Source organism: Stegostoma tigrinum, chromosome 10 (assembly GCF_030684315.1).
Source record: "Stegostoma tigrinum isolate sSteTig4 chromosome 10, sSteTig4.hap1, whole genome shotgun sequence".
In the NCBI taxonomy this organism is placed as follows: Eukaryota; Metazoa; Chordata; class Chondrichthyes; order Orectolobiformes; family Stegostomatidae; genus Stegostoma; species Stegostoma tigrinum.
Genome location: NC_081363.1, coordinates 72,763,924 through 72,785,812, shown reverse-complemented (window position 1 = coordinate 72,785,812; position 21,889 = coordinate 72,763,924). Strand labels below are relative to the sequence as shown.

The following is a 21,889-nucleotide window of genomic DNA, read 5'->3' as shown; positions in this document are numbered from 1 at the left end:
ATGATTCCACACTCAGTCAAATGCAGCCTTGATGTAAAGGACTATCACTCTCACCTCGTTGCTAACTTTGAATTGCAAATCTGTCTAGTCATCTGAAAGTTTTGGTAACTAACCGCTGCAATCGTCAAATTAAACCTATGATCTATCAGGCAGATTTTACTGCAGAACGTGGCTTATCTAGTACCAGCAGGACCTCGGCCCTTAAGTCTCGCATCTTACTATCAGAGTTTACTCACACTCAAGCATTGTACAGCACTGCCCAAAGCCATCACAGTTGCCTCATCACAAACAGTTTAAGGTTTCACATTGCTGTTATAGGTCCGGGGTCACAGCAACTTTTCAAGTACCAAAACGGAAAAAGTTTAGAGAAACAAGAGTCAAGATGAGTCTAGACAGCAGAAGGCCTTTGAGCATCTCTAGCGTGAACCCAGTGAGTGATCACTGTATAGAAAACATACAACTCAATAAACCAATAGGTTTCAATATACTCACGTTTAAGCAAGTTTACCAGCATTCTGATGATGAGCTGCTTGATTTTAGGTGCATTTATTCACTTGTTAGTACATTGCTGGAGAGAGCCACACTGCCAAAGCTTGGTGTCTTGAAACTCAGCAAATGCAAGAATGCCAAATTCCAAATGACTACAATTTGGGGGCAAGGGTGTTGATTTGTTTTCAGGTCTACAATAATTGGCTGAGACACTATTTATGGAGAACCACAGGCTTCCCAAGTAACAACAGAACAGGCCTGTGTTATCAACTTCTCACGTACACCAAGTGTAATAAAGCACACTGAATTTAAATTGAATTAGTCAAAGCAATATTGTTTCATGAGAAACAATTGAGAAGGTTCAGTAACATGATATCCAGTCTAGAATATCATCTTATGAGCAATGGTTAAACAGGTTGGGGATTTACTCACTGGAGTTTAGAAAAATGAGGTGATCACATTGAAACATATAGGATTCTTAAGGCAAATGCAGAGGATGCTTCTATTTATAGGACAATCTAGAACCTGACAGCATAAGCTCACATTGAAGTGGCACCAATTTCAGATTGAGGTGAGCAGGAATTTCTTCCTTGGGCCAGTTGAGTCTTTGCTCCCCACAGCTGGGCTTCAAAGTCCTTATGCACAGTTAAGACATATTTGTTTAAAACCAGTTACACTTAACATTTTCCAGTCTTCTCTGACGACAATTTCCAGTGGTTCTTTCAAATTTCTAGCATTTGTTTTTGTTTGCAATTACAATACTAGATTGATTTCAATCTATTTCAACAACAATGCAGTAACTTGGGAGTTCATGGGTATCCCAAAGCACTTGAGGCCCAGTAAATCATTTGACTGATGTAAAATAGGAAATAGCAGCCAATTTTTGAAGCGGCTATGTAACATGACAGAAATAAATTAAAATCAAACTGCTTGAGCGATACGGTTTGATGAATAAGTGAATTCTTCAGCATGTTACAGTTTGATGAGATCTTTCAGGTTTGCCTGAACAAAACGCAGTGGACCTCAGCTTAATGTCTCATCTGAAAGAAAGAACCTCCAGATGGTAGTAAATTCCATTACCACTGTGCTGAGGTAAATAAATTCTGTGCTCAATCTCCATAATAGGATTTCAATACACTGAGGAGAATGCTAACACCCAGACAACATTTAGGATAATTTCTGACAATACTCAGATAATACATGCAGAAGAAAAAACCCTTATTGTCCTGAATAAGCTCAATTTTATAACAGTTGTACCCCAATTTCAAATCTGAACGGAAAGGATAATTGGAGTTCCTTAATTTAGTGACTCTGCAGAACAGCTCTGCTTTGCCACAAGGCTTGTATAGTAGTGAAACATGGAAGAGGAGAAATCATTATCACAAACAGTACTGCACATCTTGATTTCAAAAATGTTCAAATATGCACACTTTGTAATCCAAGGTCAAACAAATTATCCCGCTACTCAGGTTGGACTCTTCTAGTCATTCCACTTTCTATTTATGTATTTTCTTGGTCCTTAATTGGCATGGATCATTAGTGTTAATTCTGAGTTTAGGTCACAAAGACCAGCTTTATAAAGTGAGACTTAATAAGAAAGCAAGGAGAAACTATCTCCCTTCGTGGAAGTGTACAGAATTAACACATCTAACTTGGGAAGTCATCTAGAGGTCAAAAGTATCACAAAAAAACTCCAAAAAAGATGGTGAAGCTAGCATAATAGAAACATTTCTAGACAAGCAAGGTTTATAGCTGTACAGTGAGTGGAGAGAGTCACAGAGATTTCCAGTGAATGAACGATATGGAATAGGCTCAAGACAGTGAAGGCCTATTTCTAACCTGAAGATCTATACAGTACAAAGTAATTTATTTACCAATAAGTTGCACACGAAATGCCAAAATTGAAGCATTACATTTTTGTATAACCAGAATAAAGACACACTGATGCAAATTTCAGGAGAACCTTTTATTTTTGTATTAGGTAAACTACATGTAGCAAAATACAATTTGACAACATGCGAAAAAAGTTAAAATGAAAGCCATCTGTAAGCTTGACTGAGACTCTCAACCCTGTCCCCAATTTCTGCTAACAACTGACCCATCAGGAGCATCTAAGTTTACACACCTGGTAACAAGATAAACTAATTCAGCCCCTTTAGTGAGCCAGTGAGTTGAATGTTCAGAGAAAAATATAGCACAATTTAATTAATATGAAGTTCTTTGGGTCATGACCACTTATATAAATGGAAATTTCTTTACTTCTGGCAAACAGTGAGTAGTTATTAGCAAATTCATTTATACACATACCGTCAAAGCGTTTTGAAAATAAATCAACTCTATCTTTCAGTATTGTGAAGGATCTAAACTCTGCACTCTCCACAGGGTTGTGGGAATTGATTCAATATTTCACAAATATTTGAGAGAAAATAAACCGCAAGCATGTGGGTTAAGAACAAAGTAATGGCAACAATTGGAATACCATTCAAAAGAATTTAGGCTAAATTGGCTAGTCTATCACAGATGTGGGCTATGACCATAGAGAGATTAAGTACTAATATAACATTTAACTCTTCTTTTTGCTGTTTCTCTTCTTATGGACTGATGATGGAATGTGAGAGAAGACTATTACCTTTCACCATCATGGAAAGTATCTGTTCTTTACAGAAGTCCGGGCATTATGCACAGGTGAAATGATTGTTTGGGATAGCAAGTTATCAGTATGCCAAATACGATGTGCCCCTTGCATTTTCAGAGGTCACCAGCAGTTCAATAGTAGGAATGAAAGTGAATTCCTCCTTTCCATGTAAAGCAAGATCAGCCCTCAATGAGCCAAAGTTATTCTTTTTCCTGGCTCAATTAAGCATTGAAATTAGTTCATAAAAGTAATTGAGTAGTCTGCAGGGAATCCTACTGAGGTTTTCAACCAATCTGTGTTTATGAACAACCTCAAGCATCATCCTTTCAAGTGTACTAACTTCCTCTAATATTCTTTGTAGTTGATAGAAATAACACTGGCTCAACTGGCCTAATCACTAAAACTGACAATGTAGGAAATGTAATTCCACAGTCCTTCTTCAGCTGTGTTCTTCACATTCTCTACTCAATAAGAGCATGACCTCATGGACATAACACAAGGTCCCAAAATCAATTCTAAAATAACGCCACATTGTCTCTTAAGTAGAAAACAAAGTAGATATAACAATGGTTACTGATTCTTTTGAACTGTGGCTATATAGCCAGAGTGAATTTCCCATAGAGATTCAGTCCAAGACTGCTCAAGTTATTTTCACTGTTTTAGCTGCTTTAAGTTAGAATAGAATATGGACAAACAAGTCCTATGTCTAAGTGGATAAGATCAAATCAGATCTTAGATATCACACGGGAGGCACACCATATGGTATGCTCCAAGAGGGCGCTGTAGTGTTCTAGCCTACTGAAGGGGTGAGGGGGTATATCTGTCACCATGTGACTTGCATACTGCCTGACATTCATGATCAATGATCTAACGATGTGGAGGGATTTGTTTGAATATAGCTGCTGTTCTTAGGAATACTCGATCAATTTGTTGGCTTTCTTCCACATCCGATACTGGATCCCTTCAGGGGTTGCAGACACATGCTGGAAAGGACTCTATTGCTGCCCCTCCCCCCCTGCAATTTTGCAAGAGATTATAATAGCCACATTCTTTGCTGTCCAGCACAATACATATCTTCACACCTAGGACGTCCTCAGTTGTGAAGCACCAGTAAACAAAACAATTACCATCATGTCTACTGACTCATATCTCATTATTGCTCCAGGGCTCTCTATGAAATGACTGCTATAATGGCAAAAATGAGCTTCAAGTAGCATGCCCTGAGTGATTCATAACAGTGTGCCTGATACATCTGTCACAGCATTTTCACGTAGTTCTGCATTGTCAAATTACAAAAGCCTGTTCAGTTTGAACAAATCAGCTTTGCAATATACAAGGGAAATTTTTCAGCCACTTGCAACACTTTTGGCTTCAGAAGAAGTCAGCCTTTATAAAATCCCATTCCAAATCAATTTTTATTTGGAAATCTGCAAAATAGGCAATGCATTCACTTTAATTATCTATATAGGTCAAATCAAATGAGAGATTAGAAAAATTAACATATGACTTTAAAGATGATGCTTGAAATGAAACTTAATGTGTCCCTCAGGACCAATATTAATATTTATCCAAACAATTTCCCATCAACCAGCATAGGTATTGGAAACAAGCTTCTCTGTACTCCCCAACTTTGTAAAAGCTACACCACACTGCTTAAGTTACTACTTACTTGGGAAAAAATTTAGCCAAAGATCAACTACTTCAGCAAGGATAAAGGAATGGAACCAAAAGGAGATCTCTTGCACTACTGTTAAAACCAAAACACATTGTGTAGCTGCATGGAAATGAACTGATTACTTTTAAGTTGAAGGCAATGAAATAAAGTGAAAACATTGTCGTCTTGTGTTTTGTAGGACATTAAAAAAAATCTACCTCTTCCAGGGAAACTACATTTATTCTCATGCATCTCAAGTCCAATACCAATACAGCAAGTTACTCAAATAATCCAAGACTATTCGGGCATGACAATCGTTAGGAGTAAAAGACAGCGTGCTATTGAAATACTAAAGCTATGAGAAAAACAAGGCAAGGTTTTCCCCACAAAGAATAATGCACATTCAACATTACAAAAAAAAGTTAGTTAGTTACTTCTTAACCCAATCGCATACTGAAGACTAGCACTCAAAATTCTTTAAAAACTTACCTAGCAATTAGAAAGTACTGACCATCTGCAAGAAATCAGGTTTGTGCAATCCATTATAAACATACACTGTTTTGTAGAATATTTATTTAAAGGATGCACAAGAAAAACAATTTTATGCAATTGCATTCAATATTACAGATAGATGAAAACCAAAAAAAATCCATTCGTGAAATCAATGCAAAAACAAAACTTCACATTAAGCAGTTGAACAAATCATTGAATTAAAAGAGTGAATTTATAATCAATTCAAAATTACTTCCAATAACTATACATATGCATTTAAGTAAACAAAGATCTAGACTCCTTTGACAGAAATTCACCACTTCCTACTTACCATATTTTACATCAACTTTCACTCACTTGGGGGTAAAAGTCCACTTTTGACAATAACATTTAGTCGGCACTTTCACCAGAAGGTGATCGGGAACGGCATTTTGACCGTGAACGAGACCGCGACCGAGAACGGGATCTTGCACGCTCAGCTGACACCGGTGACTTGGATGGTGAAGGGGAGCGGCCTTTCGACTCCTTAGCAGGTGCAGGTGATCTACTACGAGAACGTGATTTACTGCGACTTCTACTCTTCGATCTACTGTAGGACTTGCGGCCTCTGGAACGAGATCGACTACGAGATCGACTGCGAGACCTGGAAGAACTGCGAGTGCGGGAACGGGACCTGCTGCGAGATCTGTACATTAAAAGGAGAGAAATATTATTTTGTATAACCTCTGCCTTAATATCAACGCAACTGCCTAAGTATGAGCTATGAAGATGGAGAGTACCGTCTGAAAGTATACCTGAACTACTCACTTCAAGAAATTCAAGTTACACAAAGTCTTACCATTATTTCACTGGCACTGCTGCTTTCAAAGGCATAGTCCTCTTACACTGTCACTACGCTTTATCCGGCGCAGCAGTAACAATTTCAGCTCTTGATTTCTTTATGAGCAAAAATGCTGCAGAAAACTGAACCAAATTAGAATTGCCTCCACAGAACACAATTAAAATTTACCTGTACTGCTTACGCTCTTCAATCAGTCGAATCCTTCTACCATTAAGCTCAGTGCCAGACAGCTTATCAAGTGCATTCTTCAAGTCACTGTAACAGGCAAATTCTACAATCCTATAAAAGAAAAAAAGAGAACTATCAGACAAATCTATTCAGGCTCTACTTCTTGGGGGGGGGGGGGGGGGCATTATGGATAACAAACAAGATCTGAGCTTGAGTAGTTCTTTCACTTACAGTAGAGTCTCCAAGGGCAGGGAATTATAAAATCGAGCAACTAACAATTTAGGTGAACACACTGTATCTTAAAGCAGAGTGGAAATTGTAGAACTCCTGGCCACAAAACAGGTAATCTGACACACAGGATGCACAGTGGCTCAGTCATTAGCACTGTTCACTCACAGTGCCAGGGACCCAGTTTTGATTCCACGCTTGGACGACTGTGTGGAGTTTGCACATTCTTCCTGTGTCTGCATGAGTTTCCTCTGGGTGCTCCAGTTCCCTCCCACAGTCCAAAGACGTGCAGGGTAGGTGGATTGGTCAAGCTAAATCACTCGCAGTGTTCAGGGATGCGTAGATTAGGTGGGATGCTCTGAAGGTCAGGTTAGACTTGTTAGGCTGAAGGACCTGTTTCCACACTTTAGGGCTTCTATGATCTCTAATTCTACGAGGAAGACGGGGAGAAGAACACGTAGGCTGACTGCTAGGACTTAGTGGAATTAACTGGTTAATTTGAACATTCTAGGCAAAAGGATGCCAAGCAAAATACCCAGAGGTAGCACAGATCAATCGCCATACCTGAGTATCAGACTTTCACACTACAATACTTACAGAATGGCAAGATCATAAACAGAGCTACACAAACAATACTTGCTATTTCCCACCTGACTTTGGGGAGGCAATGGCCTACTGATATTATCGCCAGACTGTTAATCCAGAGACCCAGACAACGTTCTGGAGACCTGGGTTTGAATTCTGCCATGGCAGATAGTGGAATTTGAATTCAACAGATATTTTAATTCCAAATATTTTAATGACGACCATGAACGCATTGTTGATTGTCAGAAAAAGCCATCTAGCTCACTAATGTCCTTGAGGGAAGCAAGTGCCATCCTTTCCTGGTCTGGTTCACATATGACTCCAGACCCACAGCGAATTGCTTGGTTCCAAACTGCCTTCTGTACAATTAGACGATGCCTAACCAGTGATGCTGCCATCCAATGAATTGAGAGAAAAAGTTACTTTTAAATAGACTAAAAGTGCTGTCTAATCTGACCAATTTCATCTATCCCTGCAAACAGAACTCCCCAGTCCAAATCTGACTGGCATTCAAATATTACTCTATTAAATGTTAAAAGTATCAAAAAACTGAAGTCTACAACAATATAGCAACACACTGTGAATGGAGTTATCATTGCATCAAACCTCAATTTCCAGCTTTTGAGAAGTAGGGAAAGTCTCAAGAAAATTTCTAGCAAGTACAAGTTCACAGAGGACAACTAACATTTGCTCAATTTCTATGTAACTGTCATGGGGAAAAACTAACATTCTAGACTGAAGCATGGAGTTTAAATGGACACACAATGCTAAAGTTCAACACACCAGATCATTATCAAGTGGTCAAACAAAACTCAATTCATGCTGTCACCTACCCTTCATTCAGTTTGTGCCTGTGTGCATCAGCAAAAGTAACTTCTCCAGCCTGTCTCATAAAATCTTTGAGATCCTAAGAAAGATCAGATTAGTTATGTAAAACACAGACTATATTAAGAAATGTATTCTATTATTTTCCAATATACAAGATTATTGGAAAAATATTTTAAAACAATTCTAATTTTGTCAAAATGTGTATTACCTTCCTGTACAATTCCCTAGGCTATTCAACCAGCCAAATGTAACAAGCACTCGCAGAGGTACCACGACTGGAGACCAGATGGTGCTCTTCACCACCCACTTGAGCGACGCTATCATTCGATGCGAGCCTTCCCGGACATCACCCTACCTTAAAGGGAGACGCTGGCGTTGCCATGGGAACAAACATTGCTACTCTTGCGCCGTGACCAGGGACTCCTCACCTCACTCCAATCGAGCTTCCAACCAACCCTACTAGCGAATTTCTCCCATTTGTTTCAACCAAGGACCTCATTTTAGAGTGGGCGCCCAGAACTCGACTTTAGGAAGACACCATTTTCGAGGTGCAGCATGGAACACTGGCATTAACCAAGTGCCCACCATGTAGGTCAGATCACCACACACAGATCTAGATCACCAAATGACAAACGTAGGAGCGGACTGGCATTTCAACTAGGCCCAAGAGACCAAGCCAGAGCGATTAGGAAAACCAACGGCACTCCTCGTCACAAGGCCAACGACATAACGAGAGGCTGGTAAATAAAGTTTTAATACTTGGTTAAACTTTGTAAACATTTAAGCATTAAAAACCAAATAAAATGTTATACTTAAGGCTTTCAAGGTTAACAGACAAATAAGTTAACACCAAGTTAACCATTTCCAGAAAACAGTTTTGCAAATTAAACAATTCACAATCTCCTCAGTGCCTGACACTATTTGGTTGCAGAAGGCAGGTGTGCAATCAACGTCCCCAGCACCATGCCCAATATCCTTACTGTGGGCATCTTACCTACTTTCCACACCTAGTCTGCTAAGAACTACCCTAGTGAGTAATCATGGGCAAAAACCCACAACTCACATCAAGTACATCCATTTCACTATTTACCTCAATGAGGCCAACAGGATTAGACCTGGGGAGACTCACCAAATCATATTCAAACATAACAGGGCTGGAGTTCTCAGAACAATAATTCAGGTCAAATAAGATCCCCCCCCTCCCCGCCCCAGCAAGTCTGAATAACTAAACTATGCGCAATATAATACTTGATAACACAATGCTTTCATCAACAAGATTTACAACTACTTAAAACAACAGATCATACTTCGTCAAGCCATTTTACAGTAAAGGGAACACAGATCTTATTTAATTATATTTTCAGTAAGCAATGTGTATGATTATTCAGATCCAGAAAGAATACGCAACTTATTCGAAACCACTGCTCTCTGGACTTTGCATAAAGCAACACTCAAGTCTTCTCTGGCAAGGCTATATACAGCAACGTCGCCAACTCCAAAGCCAATTTAGTATTAGCTTATTATTTTTTAAAAGTTGCAAGTTAATTAAAAAAGCTGCAAATTGCCCAGCTGTCTGCAATTTTTCTTTAATATTAACTTTTCATCTGGTGAACAGATGAGCTGTTAATTAATCCAGGAAAACAATACTGCGTCAGGTGCATGCCCTTCACTGTAAGTGGATTCTTGACTAATCTTGAAAGCCTGATTCGTAGCCAATTGAAAAGGAAGTACCAGTTTCACTGCAAACTCTCAGCCGTTTACACCATAAAAAACACCATTTAATATTACACATAACCTACCTGCCAGCTAACTCTGGAAGACAAATTCTCAACAATGACTCGATTTTCTGTACGAATTGGAGGCCCATTTCTGAAAGACAGTGAATGGAAACAATTTTAGAGTGTTGGAGAACTGAACCTGGCAACAAAGTTTGAAAATGGTCACTTTATAACATCACACAATACAGACTAAGAAGGTAAATCAGCGGTTAAATAAGCTTCCCAAAGATGTTCAGACATTAATTGTGGCTGTAGAGGACAGTGGCCTCACCAATTTCAGGAATACGGCATATAATTACAGTCACGCTGCTACTGGGAAGAAAGGTTAAAAGAAAGATTTACAAGGATGTTGCCGGGACTGGAGGGCTCGTTTGCCTTGGTGTGTCAGAGGCTGAGGGGTAACCTTATGGATGTTTATGAAATCATGAGACACAAGAGGAATAGCCAAGATTTTTTTTAAACCTAAAGTGGGGAAGTGCAAAACTAGTAGGCACTCGTTTAAGGCGAGAAGGTGAAGATTTATAAAAAGATCCAAGGGGCAACTTTTTCACGTAGTGGGTGCGCGTACAGACTGAGTTGGCAGAGGTGGCTGTTTCGATTACAACATTTCAAAGGCTGCCGGACAGGTACGTGAATGGGAGAGGTTTAGTGGGATATAGGCCAAATAGGTCTAGGCCAGAATGGGATGTCCAGTCACAGGCAAGATTGACTGAAGGGCCTGTTTCTGTGCTGTTATGACTAGGATCAAATGTGTGCTCAGCAGTGAATTCTATCAAAGGTCCCGAGAATTAAATCAACCTTAAAGTGGTAAACAAAACAAAAAGCATCACCATCCCAGGAGGAAATAAAAATCAGCCCGAATTCCCATTAACAACTGAATTTATTCAAGTACAATCCATTTGCATCAGTCTTAGAAAATTTTGCAGAGTTCCTCTCCAAAATTTATTTCAAGCTATGTGAATAACTACAACACCAAGCCTACCTTCCTCCTCCACTTCCTCCACCGCGGGACCAACGCTGGTTAAATCGACCCTGATATCGTCCCCCTCCACGTCCACCTCTAGGGCGTGCTCTAGCATGTTCAACTGTAACTCTGAAAATATTAAACCATTAATACACAATTAATTATACAATGTACATTAACTATAAATAAATTGTTTCTGTATACCTTTCATTGCATAACTCTTTCCCATCCATCTCATACACAGCATCATCCGCATCTCTGTAATCTTCAAACTCCTAAAAAGTATTTCCAACAAAAGGAATGTTAAATGAATTGCTATCTTCAATTAGTAGTATACTATATACAAAAACAAAATAAAGTCAAGGCATTTCCTGTGACGTAGAAACCCACAGTTGATTAGGCTTTTTCTAATGCTGCATAGCTGTTATAACGACATTTTGCCAGCTTGAGCCGGAAGAATGCTTCAAATTTGATTTTTCTTACAGAACATCCCAATACATATTGAATTTAGCAAACACTTAGCTATGTAAGAATAACAACTTCTTGTAAATTATCAAAACTTTGCTTTACAGCTGTGTGTGGGGGGGGAAGAAACTTACCACAAATCCAAAACCATTCTTCAAATCGATTTCCTTTATTCTCCCATATCCTTTGAAAAACTTTTCCACGTTTTTCTCTGTAGCATGAGGACTCAGTCTACCAATGAACACTCGAGAACTCATTCTGAACGAACTCTTTAAAAGAAAAAGTTGAAATATTTTTGAATAAAACTCCTGCTGGAATTTTATCATTCATGCATCAGTGACAGACACCACGCTATCTCAGCATATAACAGGCATAGCTATCTGGCAAGGAATACTGAAGGAACCTACATTCAGTAAACAGAAAATACTGTCAAGATGCAGAAAGGTTACTAAAATGGGAAAACAGCAGTGTCAACCTCTAAACACGTGCAATGAGCTATTTCACCTCTAGAGGGCAGATGATGGCAGAGCTGTAAATTCTAATTGTGATCACCATGAGGCTGGAACTTCAAAAGTCCAACATTTTTAAAAAAGGAATTAACTAGTCAAGACCGGACATTTTTTTGCCCTAGGAAAATAAACCTAAAGTGACCATTAAAAAAAAAAATCAGAGGTCCCAATAATTTGAGGAACAGACTTCTTCAAAATGGTTTATTTTTTTAAAGTCTCAATGAATCTAATTATCCATTGCAGAGCAAAAAAATTTTCACATTACGCCACTCACTAAAATGATTTCAAAGAACATTTCAAGGGAAGCAATCATTCTAAAATAGATAACAGATGGCCTTTTCACTCACGCTTGCTACCATTTTGATCCAGACGCCAATAGGCCATCAATTTACATCTTATCGATCAAATACTGAAGCAAATGTTGAAATTCTGATATAACATGGAAATATTCAAGTCCAGTAACAGTTGGAGAAATTGTGTGTTAACACTTCATTCTCACAAATATTCATTTTCTGCTGTTACTGCAAGGACTAAGATGTTATGAATTTTTTTTTGAAAAAAGGCAAGCGAAGAGCATGAAGATAGTGTAAAGGGCAGAATGTGGAAGTGCAAGGCAGTTGGAACGTGGCCTTTGACAAGATCACAAGCAAGACACTAATTCCTGACACCACCCAAGAAGAATTAGACTCACATGCCCTTATCTACACAGGAGCCACCGGAACATGGACAACTATACTGGATGCATTGTATCAGAGATAATAGGAACTGCAGATGCTGGAGAATCTGAGATGACAAGGTATGGAGCTGGATGAACATAGCGGCTCAAGCAGCATCTGAGGAGCAGGAAAGCTGATGTTTCAGGCCTAGACCCTTCATTAGGAAAAGGGATGGGGAAAGAGGGTTTGAAATAAATAGGGAGGTGGGAGGCAGATCGAAAATGGATAGAGGAGACAGACATGTTAAAGAGGCAGGGATGGAGCCAGTAAAGGTAACTCCCCTTCCCATTCCTCAGACATGCCCAGCCTTGGCCTCCTGCAGTGGCACAACGATGCCACCTGAAGGTTGCAGGAACAGCAACTCATTCACTTGGGAACCCTGCAGCCCAATGGTATCAACGTGGATTTCACAAGCTTCAAAATCTCCCCTCCTCCTACTGCATCCCAAAACCAGCCCAGCTCATCCCTGCCTCCCTCACCATGTTCTTCCTCTCACCTATCCCCTCCTCCCACCTCAAGCTACACCCCCATTTCCTACCTACTAGCCTCACCCCACCCCTTTGACCTATCCATCCTCCCTGAACTGACCTATCCCCTCCCTACACCCCCACCTATAGTCACCTTTACTGGTTCCATCCCCACCTCTAACTTGTCTGACTTCTCTCCACCTATCTTCTCCTCGATCCACCTCCTGCTCGCTCCCTATTTATTTCAGGGCCCGCTTCCCCTCCCCCATTTCTGAAGAACCCGAAGCTTCAGCTTTCCAGCTCGGCCCGCTGTGTTCATCCAGCTTCACACCCTGTATACTTGATGCATTGCCTGTCTGAGGTGCTAGGAACACAAATAAAATTTTAAATTCCAAAGGCCATAATGAGCTGTGTCAAAACATCAAGAGTTTCTGAAGGGTCAGACCAGATTTGAAACAAACTGTTTCTCTGTCCACTGATACACCTGACCTGCTGAGTCAAGACTTATACAGCATGGAAACAGACACTCATCCAACCAATCTCGGCTGGCTACAATCCCAAATTAAACTGCCCCACCCACCTACACAGTCCAGGTCCTTCCAAACATTTATGAATAAGGGTCTTTTAAACAACTATGCCCACACCCACCACTTCAAGTCCATTCCATACACCAAACTACTGTGCAAAAGAAAAATTGCCCCTTTTATTAAAGCATCTTTCTCCGCTCACCTTAATGTGCCCCCTAGTCTTGAAAAACCCAAGGTAAAAAGCACCTGCTGTCATCTTATTGATACCCCTCGATTTTACAAACCTCCCAAACTCAGGATCTCTAGTGAAAACATCCCAGCCTATACAGCCTTTCCTTATAACTGAAAAGCTCCACTCCAAGCAACATCGTGCTAAATCTTTCCAAACCCTCTCCAGCTTAATAATATTCCCCCTACAAAAAAAAATGGAGATCCAAATTGGACACAGTACTCCAGAAATGACCTCACCAACATCCTGCACAACCTTAACATAACATCCCAACATCTGTGCTTAAGGGTCTTAGCAGTGACACCAGGTATAGTAAATGCATTCTTAGCCACCCTAAATGTTGCACAAACTTCAAAAAATTATGTCCTGAAACCCCTAGGTCTCTGTTTTTGAGCACTGTGTTGGACCAAAGATTTGTCGCTCAGGCCAAGGTATAAAAGATTCCATGCAACAAGCTATTGAGCTGCCACCCAAGGTGGGAAGGTTTTGCAGGCAGTTTGTAGCATAGCCCAACTAATTCAAATTACAGGTTTAATGAGATCATGACTTTGGGATGAAGTGTCTAGTTTGACTTTAGTAAAGATTTATTTCAGAAGGCAACAAGATTGTACTTGGTTGGCTGAATAACAGACCTTTGGGCACTTTGGTGGATAAAGTTCACTTAAGAGATGCTGGCACTGGCAATAACTGGAAGAATCTGGATCTTGCACCTAACGATTCATAGTTCACAGTCACTTGCATTTTTTCAAAGATTTTAATCTGCCTTCAACATGAGTTGATACAGTTGGTGTTGGCTGTTCATTCCCTCAAGCTTGCTATACTCATTTATCCAGCACTTAACTTTTGAGGTGGAATGTGCTGTCGATGTTGCTTACACGGACCACCTGTCTTTGCAGCAGAAGATGGGATCAAAGCACCCCCAGCCACGCATCAAAAACACAGCTCAAGAGTTGGCAAGTCATTCAGACCCTCTGTGCCATCCAGTAAGGTGGCAGCAGCCTTAGCTCCAACTTCATCACCACACCCTGCCCGCAAACATGGCTCTGGACTCCCACACCCAATCAACCAACCAAAGTAACTAACCAGCACTGTGCCCCCCCACCCCGAGAAGAGAAATTCTGGAACGTGAACGTCCCTCAATGAGTCAACCCGCGTCTCCGCCTAAAAACGGGAGATGGTTGGTAGTTTAAGCTGTGTACCAGACTCTCTCGGATTCACCGACGTTTTGGGAGTCGGGTGGAGGGCAGACACGTCAAACCGGTCTGGGCGGGGGAAGCGGGGCGAATAGGATGAGGAGGAGGAGACCCCAGGCCAGGCAGCGGCGTCAAGCACGTCTACGACTCCAGGCAAGGCCCGGCTCCCTGTTCAGGGCGTCACCGAAGTCCCCTCCAAGCACCAGGTCACCGCACACCACCGCCACCCCAATATTAAAATAAAGTACAGCCGGCCTCGATTATTTCCCCCACTCCATCCAAAAGCCGCGATTCACTTTACACCTCCGACCCACCCGGACCAAAAGTAACCCCGCGGTGGGCTCAGCTCTCGGCCTCCCGGGACATCGATTTCCGAAAACCGTAACCGTTCCCTTCAGAGGGAACTTGCCACCGACAACGAACCGGTTGCCCGCCCACACCGTACCCCGGGAGAGACGGGCCTTGCGCAGGCCTCAACTCACCGGGACCCAGCCGCAAATGACGCAGTGAAAAATAAAAACCGCTCACAAAATGGCCGGCGATTGTCCAACGTCACTTCCGCGACACTACGTCGTTTTGCCCGCCCACCCGGCGCGGCCACGATGCCGTTCGCGCAGGCCCAGATCAGACTTTAGCAGGGTCACCTTCTGCCCCAATCCCACACCGGGAACGGAAGGGTAGGGTAGAGAAGTCGCGTCATGGGCCCTTTCCAAAGCCATGCGGTTCGCGCTCAGCTGCAAATGTCAACGCAGGGTACACCTGGCCAGCTCAGTGCACAGCAAGGCAGTGAATGAGATAGTAAGAGCTGCAGGTGCTGGTGTCAGAGATAACACAGCAGGCCCAGGCAGCACCAGAGGAGCAGGTTTGTAGGTTACGTGGAACAGTCGCTCTTCCGCACCTACACAGGCCCCAAACCCCATCTCTTCCTCCGGTACATTGATGACTGTATCGGCGCCGCCTCTTGCTCCCCAGAGGAGCTCGAACAGTTCATCCACTTCACCAACACCTTCCACCCCAACCTTCAGTTCACCTGGGCCATCTCCAGCACATCCCTCACCTTCATCTCTCAGTCTCCATCTCAGGCAACCAGCTTGTTACTGATGTCCATTTCAAGCCCACCGACTCCCACAGCTACCTAGAATACACCTCCTACCACCCACCCTCCTGCAAAAATTCCATCCCCTATTCCCAATTCCTCCGCCTCCGCTGCATCTGCTCCCATGATGAGGCATTCTACTCCTCCACATCACAGATGTCCAAGTTCTTCAAGGACCGCAACTTTCCCCCCACAGTGGTCAAGAACGCCCTTGACCGCATCTCCCACATTTCCCGCAACACATCCCTCACACCCCGCCCCACCACAACCGCCCAAAGAGGATCCCCCTCGTTCTCACACACCACCCTACCAACCTCCGGATACAACGCATCATCCTCCGACACTTCCGCCATTTACAATCCGCCCCCACCACCCAAGACATTTTTCCATCCCCACCCCTGTCTGCTTTCCGGAGAGACCACTCTCTCCGTGACTCCCTTGTTCGCTCCACACTGCCCTCCAACCCCACCACACCCGGCACCTTCCCCTGCAACCGCAGGAAATGCTACACTTGCCCCCACACCTCCTCCCTCACCCCTATCCCAGGCCCCAAGATGACTTTCCACATTAAGCAGAGGTTCACCTGCACATCTGCCAATGTGGTATACTGCATCCACTGTACCCGGTGTGGCTTCTTCTACATTGGGGAAACCAAGCGGAGGCTTGGGGACCGCTTTGCAGAACACCTCCGCTCGGTTCGCAATAAACAACTGCACCTCCCAGTCACAAACCATTTCCACTCCCCCTCCCATTCTTTAGATGACATGTCCATCATGGGCCTCCTGCACTGCCACAATGATGCCACTGGAAGGTTGCAGGAACAGCAACTCATATTCCGCTTGGGAACCCTGCAGCCCAATGGTATCAATGTGGACTTCACCAGCTTCAAAATCTCCCCTTCACCCACCGCATCCCAAAACCAGCCCAGTTTGTCCCCTCCCCCCACTGCACCACACAACCAGCCCAGCTCTTCGCCTCCACCCACTACATCCCAAAACCAGTCCAACCTGTCTCTGCCTCCCTAACCTGTTCTTCCTCTCACCCATCCCTTCCTCCCACCCCAAGCCGCACCTCCATCTCCTACCTACTAACCTCATCCCACCTCCTTGACCTGTCCGTCTTCCCTGGACTGACCTATCCCCTCCCTACCTCCCCACCTATACTCTCCTCCCCACCTATCTTCTTTTCTCTCCATCTTCGGTCCGCCTCCCCCTCTCTCCCTATTTATTCCAGAACCCTCACCCCATCCCCCTCTTTGATGAAGGGTCTAGGCCCGAAACGTCAGCTTTTGTGCTCCTGAGATGCTGCTGGGCCTGCTGTGTTCATCCAGCCTCTCATTTTATTATCTTGGATTCTCCAGCATCTGCAGTTCCCATTATCACCAGAGGAGCAGGATGAGGTTTCACAGTGGGGCTTATAACTCACTCAGAGACAGCAGGAACTGCAGATGGTGGAGCCAGAGATAACACAGTGGGGGGCTGGAGGAACACAGCAGACCCAGAGGAGGAGAGTTGACCTTTCGGTTACAGGTGAATTGTCTACCCAGGTGTTTCTACATGCAATTCCTGGCCAACGCTTGGTGACTTGTGCCTATTTGGGCCCGAGAGCTGACCAGTTAAACAACAGGCTGACAGCTCACTGAATCACATCTAATTCCAAATTGTCTGGAGCTCCTCCACCACCTTTGCCGAATATGCCCTGAACGACTTGGTCAGAAGTCCACACGACACCAGGTGATGATCCAACAGATTTCATTTGAAATCGCAAACTATCGGGGAGCTGCTCCTTCGTCAGGTGGAGTGAAGACAAAAGCATGAGCACAGAATTTACAGGCACAGAGATTGAAACGTCATACGAATGGTATGAGTGGAGTGTCAACGGGCTGGATAATAAATCCCTGCAGGTGATTAAAAGTGTTAGATGGTGTGAGTAAAATGTTACCAGAATAGCACGTGAAGGGGTGGATGACCGATGATCTAACTGAGCCTGAGAGATAATGACAAAAAATTTAAAATAAGACGGTGCTGGACATAAACCAAATGACTGGAATAACATGATAGGTATAAGAGTCACATGCTGACGGTCAAACCAAAGTAACAGGTAATCCAAGATAAGAAAGTATGGATCTGGATGAACACAGCAGGCCAAGCAGTATCTTGGGAGCACAAAGGCTGATGACCCTTCATGAAGGGTCTAGGCCTGAAACGTCAGCTTTTGTGCTCCTGAGATGCTGCTTGGCCTGCTGTGTTCATCCAGCTCCACACTTTATCTTGGATTCTCCAGCATCTGCAGTTCCCATTATCTCTGATAACAAGTAATCCAACCCTATACAAACTAAGGTAAACAGAGCATAACTAGTTATTAAGGCGATAGTGTCAAAACAGGGCACTATCACATGGGAACACCGCCTACCACATACATAGCAGATGTGACTCAGCCAATGTTGACTACCACATAGGTTGCAGGCAAGGCTGCCCCAACGCTTGGTATACTGGCAAGACACTACAGCGACAGATGAACGGATCCCGCACAACAATTTCCAGACAGGAATGTTTCCTCCCTGTCGGGGAGCATTTCAGTGGTCAAGGACGTTCAGACTCCGATCTTTGGGTAAGCGTCCTCCAAGGCAGACTTCGAGATACACAACAACGCTGAATCGCCGAACAGAAAGTTCCATACCCATGATGACAGCCTCAACTGTAATCTTGGGTTCATATTATGCTAAATGTAACCCCACCATAATGTTCTCTATCTGTAAAATCCTCCGCTCTGTCCTGACACTTTTGATCACCTGCAAAGACTTATTATGTGCCTGAGTGCTTCTCCTCACTCCACCTGACAAAAAAGCAGCACTCTGAAAGCTTGTGATTTCAAATAAACCTGTTGGACTATAACCCAGGTGTCATACAACCTTGCCCATGCTAGTCTAACACCAGCACCTCTACATCTACATCATGTCAAACACAGGCAAGGAACGATTATCACCCTCCATACTGCCTCAACTGAAACTATCTCAGTCATAATTACAAAGATAACCTTGTCCTCAAGGACATATCAGAGTGAGCCCTGCAATAGTTTGTCAGAAAACTAAGATGGGGAAACCTACTTGAATTCATTTATCTACCAGTCACAGACGCATACATTCATGGCAAGAGTGACCACTTTACAGTGTTTTTGGAGGCTATCTTCACAGTGAGGACATCCTCCAAGCTGTGCGGTGCTACAGCCTTGCAAACCCATGCTTTTCCAGTTAGTGGCGTTCTTCAAGGAATGTCCAATGGATAAAAGTGAATCAGTGGATGTATCACATTTAGATTTCCATGTTTAGATCAGAATTGTAGATAATAAAATCTCAAGGTGTAACAGGGAACGAATATAAGATTGTTTCACCAACAGAAAACAAAGGATAATCTTAAATGGGTCATTTTCTGGTTGGAAACAAGTAATGAGGGATCAATGAGGAGTCTTGTTGGAGTTGCCCACGGGTGATGAGAATTTTTATTTGAGGGAGTGCTTTCTACATTCAGAATCATGGCCTTCACGTTCACAGCAACCAGATAAGATAATGAAATGCCTCTTAAAAATCTTAGTGGAGAGAGAAAGCTTGTTGTTTCGTAAAGCGTGGAAGGGAAAGTCTGATCCCACCGATCACAGGCTTAAGTAATTGCCGTTATATATTAAACATGTAGGTATACTGAAAGTATTAGTGCTACGAACAAATAAACATTACTAAATTTAGGCAAACATCTGTAGACAGTAGAGAGAAGCCTCATCCCGTCAGCAGGGGAGATTGATGGACAAATGATATAAACACTGAAAGACATATAATGAAGGGTATAAACTGATAACCTCATGAAAGGCCACCTGAAAACAGATAGCATTGTAAGGGGACAACTGCAAAACATTACTTAGTCATTATGAACTCGGCAAAAATAAACAACCACAGCTTTACAAGGTAACAAAGAGCACCCACTCAGTATGATGCAGCTGGGAAGGGGCATTACCAGTCAGATGGGAGGGGGCAAGCGCTGATGTCAATGTTGGATGTAACCATTGTAACACGGAATGTATGAATATCCTGTACTTTATTGGGACGGGGAGAGCCTTGGAGTCTGTCCCCAGAGAACCTCTTCCAAGGTGTCTTGTAAGGAGCTTTGAATAAAGATCAATTTGTGCTGCTAAACACAGGACTATGAAGTGTTTTAAATCCTTCTCCAACAATTGGTGCTGTGCGCTGTGTACTACACTGATCAACGATCAACTGTGTGTGTCCTAATAGGGTGAGTATATTTAGCAGTGTCACCCTTTATCAATGCCATAGTCCCAGCTGTAAGTTGTGGTACTGAAAGAACTAAGGGAGATGTACCGTGTGAGGTGGAAAATCGACAGACCTTGTTTCAACTCGGAGACAATACAGAGCCCTACTGTTGAACAGGGGGATTAAAATCTGCACTGGGGATGGGAAGCAGCCCCACAGCAGGACGTGGACCCTATTTCACCCCAGGGGAATGGTAATGAGCCCTTCAGCAGGACACTTAAGCAGAAAACGCAAAAGGGATTACAAGGTAGGACATCCGGAGTGTGGTTAGGGAAATAAGGAGGGTAAGAAGGGAAGAAACCTTACATTCACCTTAAACCTGGTTAATGCATCAGGAACAGGGTCCAAGCAGGATGTTCAAGGAGGAAGCCCAAGGGACATGTTCCCTAAAACTTGGCTGGAGACAGGAAGCTGCCTCCAACACTTTAACAAGACCAAAATATTGCATGCCAACAGTCTGTCTACACTAAGTGATTGTCCCAGTTGTATATTTTCTTTATCCATCAGAACAAGCATCACAGATGTATCGGTTTAATTGGTTTTAAGTTTGGGAAGCTGGAAGAAGCAGCAGTTTTTAATTGTGGTTATTACGTCACTGACACATTTGAAATGTGACCTGCAGATAGTTTAATAGAAAAGTTAGGATCATCATCAGCAGGAGCTGTATTAGAAATTGTAGAAATATGCAATGGTACTTATAAGTGTGTCCTTGACAAACTTTCAAAAGAGCTTATGGAAGGAACGGCTGAGTTACAAACAGTCTGTTTGTACACTTTATAGTTGCACAAAGAAACTAGAAAGCTGCAGGAATTGGTAAAAGAGCTGCAAGTTAAAATTGATTACCAAAAGGAAGTCACTGTGCCCACTATGAGGAAAAGGCTGCATGTTGACCCAACATTGAGAAAGAACAAACTGGACGTTGATGTTGAAACTAATGAAATATACTTCTCTTCAGTTAAAGATGTCCTCTGTGAAAATTGGATTGTAATAACAGAGAATCACCGTGACAGTGATAAGGAGACCATACCTTACATTCAACTGAGATCAGTACTAAAGTAAGGAGTGGTCCAAATGCATTTTAGGTTCAAGACTTTCGAATCTTATTTCATTGAAAAATTAAAAAAAATTTAAACTGCTGTAGAAAGGATGTTGTGGGGAAAAGTTGGTTCAGCTTGATTTCAAAACATAATAAACCCGTTTGAAAGACATCCAATTTGAACTCTGAATTTGGAAGATGAAATCTTCTGTCCATATGTCTTCTCAACAAATGTTTTCTTTAGAACAATAGAAATCTAAAATGCCAGGTTGATATTCTGACAGTTTTTAAACTAAATACATGGAAGTATGACATGATGTCACCTGGTAACTTCGGCTCCACTCCTTCTGAGACCAGCAGTGTTAACTCTTCCAGCTGCCAGTTTCAAACCTTCTCTCGAACCTTCTGTATGGTGAGATTTGTGATTCTGGGTATTAATAACCCACTGGTGGTCTTCCAGTGGAGTTTAGGTTCGAGGAAGACAGCAAAGGGAACTGGGAAGTCTTGTGGAGGCAGAGTCTTTGAAATCAGGAGAATCCTAACTCAACTCCAATCCCTGAAACTCTCAATATAACAGCACTATTTAAAACCAATAAGCATGGATGTAATTGTTTCTGAAATTGGGGCTGATAAAAGTAATCAATACAAATAGCTAGTTCAAACATGCAATG

The 21,889-nt window shown here is 42.5% G+C and overlaps 1 protein-coding gene across 3 annotated transcripts; it reads right to left on the bottom strand.

Moving 5' to 3' along the window:
- Nucleotides 1-2,440: 2,440 nt before the first annotated feature.
- LOC125455565 (serine/arginine-rich splicing factor 5-like) lies at nucleotides 2,441-15,846 on the bottom strand. Of its 3 annotated transcripts, none has more exons than XM_059649272.1 (8): nucleotides 15,826-15,846; nucleotides 11,262-11,396; nucleotides 10,867-10,937; nucleotides 10,681-10,791; nucleotides 9,720-9,789; nucleotides 7,926-7,999; nucleotides 6,280-6,390; nucleotides 2,441-5,955 (listed from the first exon to the last, which is right to left on the bottom strand). In XM_059649272.1, exons 1-8 carry the CDS (start codon nucleotides 15,829-15,831, stop codon nucleotides 5,661-5,663), a joined length of 873 nt encoding a protein of 290 aa, XP_059505255.1. In that variant the 5' UTR covers nucleotides 15,832-15,846; the 3' UTR covers nucleotides 2,441-5,660. The 3 variants fall into 3 exon arrangements, with proteins under 3 accessions (XP_059505255.1, XP_059505257.1, XP_059505258.1); XM_059649274.1 differs by lacking the exon at nucleotides 15,826-15,846 and adding an exon at nucleotides 15,251-15,329; XM_059649275.1 differs by lacking the exons at nucleotides 2,441-5,955; nucleotides 6,280-6,390; nucleotides 7,926-7,999 and adding an exon at nucleotides 8,129-8,657.
- Nucleotides 15,847-21,889: the final 6,043 nt, after the last annotated feature.

Coding starts and splice junctions, on each gene's coding strand:
- LOC125455565 (XM_059649272.1), bottom strand. Junction 8,000..9,719: donor CTTCCAGAGTTAGCTGGCAG/GTAGGTTATGTG, acceptor GATCTTTCTTAG/GATCTCAAAGATTTTATGAG. Junction 6,391..7,925: donor AGGCACAAACTGAATGAAGG/GTAGGTGACAGC, acceptor TTTCTTTTATAG/GATTGTAGAATTTGCCTGTT.